The sequence below is a fragment of the Pleuronectes platessa genome, chromosome 18 (assembly GCF_947347685.1).
Source record: "Pleuronectes platessa chromosome 18, fPlePla1.1, whole genome shotgun sequence".
Lineage (NCBI taxonomy): Eukaryota > Metazoa > Chordata > Actinopteri > Pleuronectiformes > Pleuronectidae > Pleuronectes > Pleuronectes platessa.
In genome coordinates, this window is record NC_070643.1 from 19,463,121 (window position 1) to 19,474,098 (window position 10,978).

The 10,978-nt window shown below is 45.5% G+C and overlaps 1 protein-coding gene across 1 annotated transcript; it reads left to right on the forward strand.

The window, feature by feature from the left end:
• The first annotated feature begins 428 nt into the window (after positions 1–428).
• LOC128461429 (MAP7 domain-containing protein 1) lies at positions 429–10,151 on the forward strand. The gene is made up of 13 exons (XM_053446354.1): positions 429–630; positions 3,066–3,185; positions 4,014–4,165; positions 4,516–4,643; positions 5,110–5,354; positions 5,512–5,751; positions 5,836–5,977; positions 6,276–6,444; positions 8,188–8,292; positions 8,373–8,423; positions 8,510–8,564; positions 8,653–8,889; positions 9,524–10,151. The coding sequence occupies exons 1-13, from the start codon at positions 429–431 to the stop codon at positions 9,532–9,534; spliced, it is 1,857 nt and encodes a 618-aa protein (XP_053302329.1). The 3' UTR covers positions 9,535–10,151.
• Positions 10,152–10,978: the final 827 nt, after the last annotated feature.

Sequence of the window (10,978 nt, forward strand, 5' to 3'; positions counted from 1 at the left end):
TAAGAAAAGAAATAAAAAGAAACAATATATATTTACTCACTATTTACTTCTTATTTTACTCCCTTTTTCTAATATTTATACAAAGTAACATTTAGTTAGCCATAAACATATCTAAATAAAATATATGTAAAAGATAAAAGATATAAAAAGTGAAGTAAAAAGTGAAATGCAAGATGCAAAACTGTGACATTTCATGTCATTAGAGTATAGACCTAATATATATCATATATTCTTTATATATCTTTATAACAGTTATCTTCTCCTTATTACTAGCTTCAGTTTGAAGTATTAAAGAGAAAATCTGTCCTAATTCCTAATTCTTGATAAGTGTAATATATGATTTATCTGGTTTTATCAATCTCATCAGACTCCTGAGTTGAACATAAGCACAGCACTGTCCTCATCTCAGATTCGTCACGTCTCATAACATGTATCCTCATCGATGGTATCACCCACAGAGCCGTCAGCAGAGTAGAGACTCACATTCCTTCACTCCACAGTCACTAGAACAGATCCTCGGGTGCTGCAGGGACACGGAGGAGGACAACACTGTCAGGTCAGGGACAGAGGACACGTCAGGGTTCATGTCTCCGGTCCTGAGAGACGCTCTGCACAGTCACCAGTGTACCAGTAACAGTACCAGTGATAGTTCGGAGGAGGGGGAGGAGACCTTTAGATACGCAGGCATCAATCTACCTGCGGGGGAGCAGTCGATCACCAGGCAGCAGCTCAGCCTCGTCTTGCCGCATTGGAGAAGGAGGAGGAGGAGGAGGAGGAGGGGGGAGGACCACAGTTGCCTAGCGACAGGCAGAAGGTAGTCAGGTTATGGGTTAGTCATAAAACAGTCGTGAGAAGGATTCGTCTGTCGTACAGGAGGAGACGGTCTGTGCTGCAGTCTGTGATACAAGGAGGGATTTCAGTGTTTGTTACAGAGCATTAAAAAAAACATTTATTTGTTATGAGAGATAAGACATCTACACAAACTGGATTCATTAGACCTGGTGCTCAAGGTCCATCTGTTTCGTCCCCCTGTGTGTTTTCTGTTGTATCTCACAAGATGTGTTTTTAAAGGGATCAGTATGCAACAGGGAATTAAACCACATGATGTCAGTCAGTGAGATGTGTCTCCAGGTATAGAACAGAGATTGTTTGTAAAGATGGACGACACGTCTCCACTTCCTCCCACTGTCCAGAAAATGAAAGTGAAGCCAAAATATCCCGGATACAGACGCTGACATCTTGTGCCTTAGTAGAGATCAAGGGGGTGGAGCCACAGAAGGGAGGTTCCACTGATACACATGCTTTTCATTACATCAAAAAAAAGTTATGCCTGCTGCCAGCTAGAGGATTTTCAAACTTTTACTGTTTTTGAAAATGTGCGAGACCACAGACCCCACGACAGATGCAACTGAACTTTAATCTCTTAATAGTGAGAATCCACACTTTTGAGTGCTGATCCTAATGCTGTTGCCACAACTCTGTAAAGTACACAACATCTGGTTGGTTACACTTCCCGTCAGCTCACTCACCACATCGCTGTTCCTCTCATACTAAAAAGAAAATAAAAGATTCTGTCATTGATATTAAAATATGTCTTTAAACACCCCTAACTACAGATTTGGCCAGAAACCATCTTTGAGATAAATGTATTGTGTATTTTTACTTTTTAATGGCCCCTCTCCAATGCTCTAACACGGAGGAGGCAGGGTTTAAGACCTATTCTGCAGCCAGCCACCAGGGGGGGGCGATACAGATGTTTTGGCTTCACTTATGGGGTAAATTCCTCCATCTTTATGTACAATCTAAGATATAGAAGTGTTCCTAAGATAGTTTGAAAATTGCTGCTCTCGTTTCTGAAATCCAGATTCTGATGAAAAGAGTTTTTTCTGTGTGAAGAGTCTCACTCTGTGTCGTTTATATTTGTCTCTCTCTGGTTTTCTCTTATTTGTCTCGTGCTTTGTAAAATTCATACACAGGCGTCTGCTGCTCTAACAAACACTTTCAGACCGATCCCTGACATCGAGCCGCTCATGAGAGGAAGATGTTGTTGTTGTTGTTGTTGTTTTTCCCATCCGTCATTACAATGCAATGTTTCTGGATGTCGTATGTGCTGAGTCTTCATCATATGACACTCGGTAACGCTGCATCCCATCAGAACAGAGGAGCGTGTGTGTGTGTGTGTTTGTGTGTGTGTGTGTGTGTGTGTGTGTGTGTTGCATTCAGGACATACGGCACTAATTCTGAACTCACCAAAAACTGACCGGCTGGCCTCTGTGTGAGAGAGGTCAAGTAAACGCCAGCCTCTCTGGTGTGTGTGTGTGTGTGTGTGTGTGTGTGTGTGTGTGTGTGTGTGTGTGTGCGTTGTGTTTGTGTGGTAAGTAATGAGTATTAACGTGGGTTTGCTGCTCTGTGTTATATTATCCAACGTCTGGGTCTGTGTGCAGGTGAAGGTTCGATCCCCTGTCTTTGGAGTCTGATCACGTCTGATTCGCAGTCTTTGAGTTTTACAAACATTTTGAAGGAGCATTGAAAGTGTCACTGGACGAGGGAACTTTCAGAGGCTGGAGCTGGAAACAGTTTAAATAAACCTGGCTTTCACTTTTGTTCATCATCAGACAACTTGTCAGTAAACTCCCCGGATTAATCAAGCGTATTTAGAGAAAGAAAACAAAAGCACACTTTTTAATCCCCACAAAAGATTGAACTGGTTCAGCCAGTTGACCGACTGGGAGACGGTTTAGCAGACTCACTATTTTCTCATGATTATTGGCAACAAAACATGGTCGCACTTATCTTGAGTATTGCCTCCAGACAAAGTGGCTAATCTGCAAACCTGTTTTCAACTTATATGATATCAGACAATACAACAGAGACTCTCCAGCCTCGTTATCCAAATGTGGAATATAGTCTCAGGGATGTTTCCAGCATCATAGAAACTCCACTGTGCATCAGACGAAGGCAGACAGGGGTGTGACTTTTTGTGTATATGTTTGTGTCTGAGAGAAGTGTGTGTGTGTAGCTGTGCACTGTGTATTTACGACACTCACGGCGTCCTCTCGTGTCAGCCCGCAGTCTGCGTCTCAGCCCGTGGGAGAGCCGGATCGTGGAGAGGCTCATGACGCCGACGCTGTCCTTCCTGGCTCGCAGCCGCAGCGCCGCCACCCTCCTCAACACCAGCGACTCCCGTGAGTGTAAGACCCCCCCCCCCCCCCCTAACCAGCGCTTACCCACAATCCTCTGTATGTGTGTATGTGTGTGTGCGGTGTGCAAAGAGGGAGAGAAACTTTTCATCTAACGTTTTATGGCTTTTTATGAGAGGAGAAAAGTTTGAATGGCTCATAACAGGCAGTAGTATGTTTCTTCTTTGTTTCTATTTAGGTTTTAACAGAGAAACCCTTTTGGTGATTGTGGTCGAAGTTGATGTTTGATTCTTAAGAAACATCAGATGTTTCACCTCAAGCTGCTTCTAGTATCACACCACACAATCTTTTTTCTGAATTCACCCAGTTATTCCGAAATAGAAACAGACCCTGTGGATTTCTTTTTTCCCACAACAGTAACTTTCATCATGTAAATTATTTGTACGAGTTATTGTTAAGGCCTAAAATGTCAGAAACTGATGAGAAATACAAACCAGAGCTTCTCAGATCTAAAAGTTACATCTTAAAAGTCAAATACACACAAACAGAACCAGTTAACACTAATATAAAAGAATCAAACGCACACATGAGAAGCTGGAACCAGCGAATAAAATAAGCTTTTAATCATCAATCAACTGTTAAAACAGATGATGAGTTGATTTCTGAGTAAAGAATAAACTATAAAATGCATGAATGGATGAAATGAAACATTTGATTAAGCTTGTGATTGAAGTGCAGTGTTGTGGCTCTTTGTGTGGCCTCTCTCACTCTGCATGGTGTTTGAACGTGTGTGTGTGTATGTGTCTGGGTGTGTGTTTGTGTGCCCTGACCTCGGCCCTGCCGTCGCTCTCTGCATGTCTATGTGTCGCTCAGACTCTCACCACTGCTCCCGTTCAGCCTCTGCCAACCCGCTGAACGCCAGCTCCCATCACCACCAGCACCAGAACTCCGCCGAGCGCTGGAGGGTCTCGTCCGCCAGCACGCCGGACATCACGCTGCGCCAACGCCGACGGAACTCCACACCGGTAGGACGTGAACACAGACTGTACACATGATGAGCCTCATATATACTTAATTCTCTTCTTTGGATGTTTCATGGGTGAAGGAACAGCAAATAAACAACTGTCTCCCAGGTTGAGGATTTAGCATAAAATAACTAATTAAAACCACTAACATGGAGGAGATGGTTGTTATCAAGTGGTCAAAAACATAGTTTAGATTTTAATGTTGTAAATTTAATAGTTTGGTAAAAACACTTCAGTTTCCTTCCTGTTTTAAAGTTGTTCTCTGCCACTATCAGCCGACCAGATGTTAGCAGATGTTTCAGCCTCGTGAGGTAACGGCTGCTTGTTGTTGTGTCGCCTCTTTCCTCAAGCTGGACAAGAAGAAGAAGGAGAAGAAAGACAAAGAGAGGGAGAACTCGCTCACAAAAGACAAAGTGCAGAAGAAGAGACAGACGACGTCTCCTGCCGCCACGACCACGAGATCCAGGCCGGAGACCAGGTATCAGATAACCTGCACCAGTTTATCTCTAATGTCCCATGAATCCTCCATCGAGGACTTTACTGACGTAGGCAGAGAAACAGAGCTGCTGCGTCCTCGTCCTCTTGTCCTCGGAGCAGGTTAATGTCTGACAGATGGTCCAGGTCTCTTTAATCTCACCTCTTGAAGAGACTCTGCTGGACGCGGTTCAGTCAGAGCTCTGTCCACAGCAGGTGTGTCTGTGCAGCCGTGAGGAGCTTGTAGACAGAATGGGGTTTTCCTGAGTGATGCTTAAAAACAAACATGTCTCCCTGCCTCCCCTCTTCTCACATTACACCCCCCCTCTCCACTCAGTTCTTGGCGAGCGACTGTTGGGTTTCAGATGGAGTTGCCTCCACATGACCTAGTTATGGGCTCTGCACCGGGAGCCTCATTACCTCGATGCTCCTATCTCATCTCATCCCAACTTTCTTTCTCTCCTCCTCAGCACCCAGAAGCTGAAAAACAGACCCCCGTCGCCGGCCGCCCCCAAAAGTCGGCCCCTGTCGCCTCTAGTGCCAGCAGCAGCATCGGCCTCCAAGACTCCCACGGGTAAGAAGACACCTACTGGCACCAAGACCCGACCCAAACGGGCCCAGACGCCCGCCAGGGTCCAGCCGCAGGCGGTCACAGCGGTCGCGGTGGAAACCGGCCACGAGCCCCAGCAGCCCGACTCCGCCGAGGAGAAAAAAGGTGAGTGTTGCCCTCCAGGCTTCAAGGTGACCTGTGTGTCTGGCATCAGATGGTTTTGCCAGCTTCGCTCTTGGAACCCAGACGTTTCAGAAAACAGAAGCATCATCACTCCTCCTCCTCTTCTTCGTCTCTCTGTCTCTTTCTCTCTCTCTCTCAGATTCCAGTGACGCTCCTGCCATCGTGGTGTCCTCAGCTCGGCTTTCACCTACTTCCCTCAGCCCACCGGCGGCTTCCCCTGCTGCAGTGCCAAGTGTAGAGCCGTCTGCCTCAGCTGCGTCTCCTGCAGAAGCCTCCACCAGTAATCCCACTCCCTCTGCTGCACCCACCGCCGCTGCCAGGACCCCCACCCCCACCTCCACCACAGCCACCGCCGCTGCCAGGACCCCCACCCCCACCGCAGCCACCGCCGCTGCCAGGACCCCCACCCCCACCGCTGCCAGGACCCCCACCCCCACCACAGCCACCGCCGCTGCCTCCAGCCCAGCTGCCCCGGCCAACAAGCCGTCAGCTGGCACCAACAACCAGGAGGAGGCCGCTCGGGCCCTGGCAGAGAAACGCCGACAAGCCCGAGAGCAGCGGGAGAGGGAGGAGCAGGAGCGTCTGGAGCAGGAGCAGAAGAACAGGTCAGAGGTCAAATAACAGAAACACCCGATAACACGTGATTCTTTAATGGATTTCCAGTGAAAAATAAGAATCTCCATGAAAGACAGGCTTCATTTCAATTCAGATAAACAAATCGAATGCATAATTCTGATTTGTAATTCATATGAAGCTCTGTTAATGTCATTTATAATTCATAATTTCTTTAGGTTCATCTGATTTGTTCTGCCCTGACATCTCTAGAGAATACTCTCATGTGCAAAATGCAGTGTGAAGTTTAGAAATCCCACAAACCTTCATATATCACGAACGTCTCTCCAGGATCCTGCGGGAGGAGGCGATGGCCCGGGAGGTGGAGGAGCGGAAGCGCAGGGAGGAGGAGGCTCAGTTCATGGCCGAGCAGCAGCGTCTGAGAGACGCTCAGGAGGAGAAGGAGGAGCAGGAGAAAGCTAAAGCCGAGCAGGAGGAGAACGAGAGGGCGCAGAAACAGGTCAGTCACACGGAACCGAACTGGAACTTTATCATTAAAACCTGTTTAAATGTTCCATACAGACTGAAACAAAACTCAAAATATATTGAAAACTCCTTCAACCCACTGCCGATATCTACTGGGAATTGAACCCTCAACCCTGTATTAAACTCTGCTCTCGGTGAAACGGATCATCGCTTCCAGTCAACTGTAAATACTCTCATCTCCATTAACCAGCACCAATCCCAGTGACCCCCACATGCCATAAGCCCATTAACCATCTGCGGGAAGATTAATGCATACGAGCCATTGAGAGTGTGTAAGTGTGTGTGTGTGCGTGTGTGTGGGGGGGGGTAACTTTACCATTCCCGAGCCCAAACATCAGGCCTCTTGCTCTGACTCCCTCACCCCCCGACTGTCTGGCATCTGGGCAGATCGGACAGGGGGGGGTGCGCTGTGTGTCATGTGATGGTCAGAGAGCCCCTTGTCTGCCTGGGCAGATGCCAGCTGGTGACCTTCATAATAACCCTGATGAGCAGAGGCTGCAGGGAGCCATTGTGATCCGGGGAGATAGTGACCGGCCTGTGTCGCCTTCGCCTGGCGCACACTCCTCCTCCGCTGTGGGCCGATGGTCAGATAAGCAGCGCCCGAAGCACCGGCTCCACTCGCCTCTCCTCAATCAAACCATTGTTCCACCACCACCACAGGGAAACTCGCTCGGGGCTGGAGTGGCCTCTTGTTTTTATAGGTCTCACTTCAGATGAAGAGGGGTGAAGAAGAGTAGTGCTCGCTGGGTGGAAACTGTCCAATAAACGGGGGGTGGGGGGGAGGAAGGAAACCACAGTGAACTGGTAAACGTGAGAAACCATCAGGCTGCAGCTGCTCAACCCAAGACAGATGTGATTCACACACACACGTCATCATTTCTGTTTTCATTGCAGACTGGACACATCTGTACTGGATCTAAAATTCCCAGTGAAGCACTTAATGGTGTCACTGATACAATAGTTTGTCTCTGTCCTCACCCGCTGTGACTGACAGGAGGGTCGAGTCAGAGACCTTCTACTTCCTGTGGCGTCACTGACCTCACCACAGTGGCTGATCCAGCTGCTCTGGGGGGGTTTTCCTTTTATAAAAATAGTACTCACACACACACAGACACACACACACACACACACACATTTTCTAAATCATTTTCAGACCAGACACCAAAGAAGTATGAGATCTCTCAACCTCTGGATATCAGGAGATAACAGATCTTTTTGATAAAATTAAACCACATGTCATCACAGAGGAGGAGAGTTAAACTGAACCCAGCGTCTGACATCTGCAGCCGCCATGTTCCTGCAGGGTTTTAACACCATGTGACCCGGTGATGTTCTGCAGTGCCAAGTCGGAGAAAGTTTCTAACCCATCAGGTGTTTGTTTAAATCCAGAATGCATCACTTTATATCAGTGCTGCGTCAGCCATGAAACTGCAGAACAAACCACAGACAGCTGAGCACTTGGTGCCCCCTGGTGGCCACTTTGATCACAGAGGAAGAACTGCAGCATGCTACGACACTATGATCATAGATTTTTAAAAGGATGATCTAAAGTTATTGTTTTATTTTGGCATTTTTTGTGAGAATAATAAAATGCAGGTTACCATTGACAGTGACTGATGCTTCTTGTCTGCAGCTGCATTGACGTCATGAAATTCCAACTTGACGATTTGGTTTTACAGTGAAACTTCATCTTTGTGGTTTTGTTTTCTTTGTGCAGAGGGAAGAGGCCGAGTCGAAGGCCCGTGAGGAAACCGAGCGTCAGCGCATCGAGCGGGAGAAACACTTCCACAAAGAAGAGCAGGAGCGACTGGAGAGGAAGAAGGTGAGGAAGAAGAGGAGAGGAAAATCTGTACACTGCACGACACGTGTCACACTTGACTAACTTATTGATCTCTCCCTCAGCGCCTTGAGGAGATCATGAAGAGGACTCGGAAGAGTGACGCAGGAGAGAAGGTCAGCCAGCGTGGATTCACTTTAAACTGGAAAGCTACTAAACTTCATCTTGTCTCCATGTGACCTTTTGTTCTTTGTTATCACAGAAAGACGTCAAAGCTTCTCCACAGGTCAACGGCAAAGACACAGAGCTCAACAAAGGTAAGGTCACCTCTCCTGAGGAGTGAAGGGATGATGTTATCCACCAATATCCTATGAGCTCATGCATTTCTCCCTCCTCTCTCTGCAGCTCCTGGAAACCTGCAGAGCCCCAGTGGAGTTGTGAATGGCATCCAGGCAACCACTCACCAAAATGGCGTCTCGGCCAACGGGGAGCAGGCGGACTTCAAGGAGATCATCAAGCTGAAGAACGGCAGTAACCCCGGTCCACAGCAGAGCGGGCTGGTGGGCGAGCCCATCCTGGCCTTCGAAGGAGGAGAGCCCTTCCTGATGAAGACGAGCCCGATGAAGCCTCAACATGTTGCAGGTAACACTACAGCAAACTATGGATAAGTAAATGAAAATATAAAAGAAAACCTGCCCTATCTTACATTATTAAACAAAATTAAAAAAGGAATTCAGGATCTGCCCCCTGATCCAGATCTTCACCAAAATGTACTGTTTCTTTTTTGGGTCACACTCCACCTCTCCAGCAGGTTTTATGGAAGTCAATTGAGTAGATTTTGTGTAATCCTGCCAACTGACATAATAACAAAGCAGTAACAACAATAAAAGTGATGATTGTGATTATTATTATTATCACCTGACAGAGGGCATAAGGAGGGAGGTTCAAAAAGTATTTATAAAATTATAATCATCATCATCATCATCATCACAATAATAAGAATAATAATAACATATTTATTTATCTTTTAAATAAATAAAATGAAACGATATATTACCTCCCTAATAAAACCACAATGACGATAATCTTATAACTAAAACCACAGACAATTTATTCTTAAAAAGAAAATAGGAAAAAAATATATATATATTTGTCCTTGTCTAGTTGCCATCATTTTTATTTAAATGACGATATTGACATTACAAATAGAAATCAGTTATCGTGCTTATTATTCACCTCACCACTGTTCCTCCTTCCTGTCCCCTGTCCCCTGCAGAGGTCCTGTGAGTCCACGCACATCCAATGGAGACGCGCCTTATGTCTCCGCTTGAGCTACGAGATTTCATGCCTCACCACAGCGGCTTACAAACTGAGTGTGCCAAACAAACTGCGCTGAGTCCACATCGATGGTGTCTGCCGCAGAGGATAACGAGGAGGAGATGAACTCTGCCCTGGAAGAAGAAAGTACTCATCCGAAATATATATATAAATATATATATATAAATTAAAAAAATCTACAACAAGTATTCTCTGTCTTCACCGCGTGTTCTGGTGCAGCATTAGTCAGGTTTTATTGAAACGTCACAAGCAGATTTTACAGTGCACCTTAAAGATGACTGACTGTGCAACAGATTTGAGAAAATACAGCGTCAGACCCTGGAAATACATACTATTCAACAGTGGCTGTTATTATTACTGTCGTTCTGATATTGTTGTTGTTATATCTTACGTTGAACAATGTGTGCGTGAGTGTGTTTGTTGTTTTTGTCTTGAATTTCTGAGTTATTTAACATGGGGAGCATCGTAAGGACTGGCCACAGACAGTGGATGTAAATGTGTAATGAGCCCGGCTGCCTCGGCCTCCTGCTGCAGGAGATCTGTGAAATAAAGCTTTATGAAAGGGACCCGCCTCCGAGCCTTCATTGAGATTATGACCTCACACAACTGCTGTACACACAAAATATGTATTTTCAATTTTAATTATTTAGGATCTTGCTATTTTTACTGTTAAACTTTTGAGCGGTTCTTCCACAACTGAGTTTAATCACAGATTTTAGATATCATTATCACCACTACACCAGGAGGGGGCAGCACTTGTTTTAAACTCATGAAACTGAGATTCACATGTTAAATTTATCAATCGACTGTTTTACTACCTCAGTCAATTTCATGAAGGTTTTAATGCTTCTTCTATTTTAGTGAAGCAATAAACACAACTTCACAATCCTTGGGGTGAATGTAGATTATAACTGAGGTTGGAAAAGTTCAGAAACACACAGTTAATTTATGTATTTCTCTGCTCATCAAGATATTTGTTTAAAGAAGAGCACTGGAGTCCATTTCTACATCGACTCAACATTGGTCTATTTATTTAAGATATGTGGGTGAATCCAGGGAAACTCTGGCCACGACTGCAAAATGCAATTCCTGCAGCAAAGCATTCAAATTAAGGGGAAAACTTATTTATCTGAATCCTGATGTCTAGAAGAAATGTGAATGTCATCCAAATGTTATTTTCAAACCAGTTTCAAACCAGTTTCAAACCACTAAGAGGCCTCTTGGCCTAACAAAAGTTAAAGGTGTAGCTCTTAGACTTGTTTTATATGTTTTTAGATTGGAAACAACCTTTTTTTAATGTCATTTTCATATAATACTTGCATTCTTGTCTGTGTTTGACAGTGGGTGGGTGTCTCAGTGAAACAGGTCCTTCTGTGTGATACAGCCAACTGGC

Coding starts and splice junctions, on each gene's coding strand:
- LOC128461429 (XM_053446354.1), top strand. CDS start 429: ATGTATCCTCATCGATGGTATCACCCACAGAGCCGTCAGCAGAGTAGA. Junction 631..3,065: donor GCACAGTCACCAGTGTACCA/GTAACAGTACCA, acceptor CTCTCGTGTCAG/CCCGCAGTCTGCGTCTCAGC. Junction 5,978..6,275: donor GAGCAGGAGCAGAAGAACAG/GTCAGAGGTCAA, acceptor ACGTCTCTCCAG/GATCCTGCGGGAGGAGGCGA.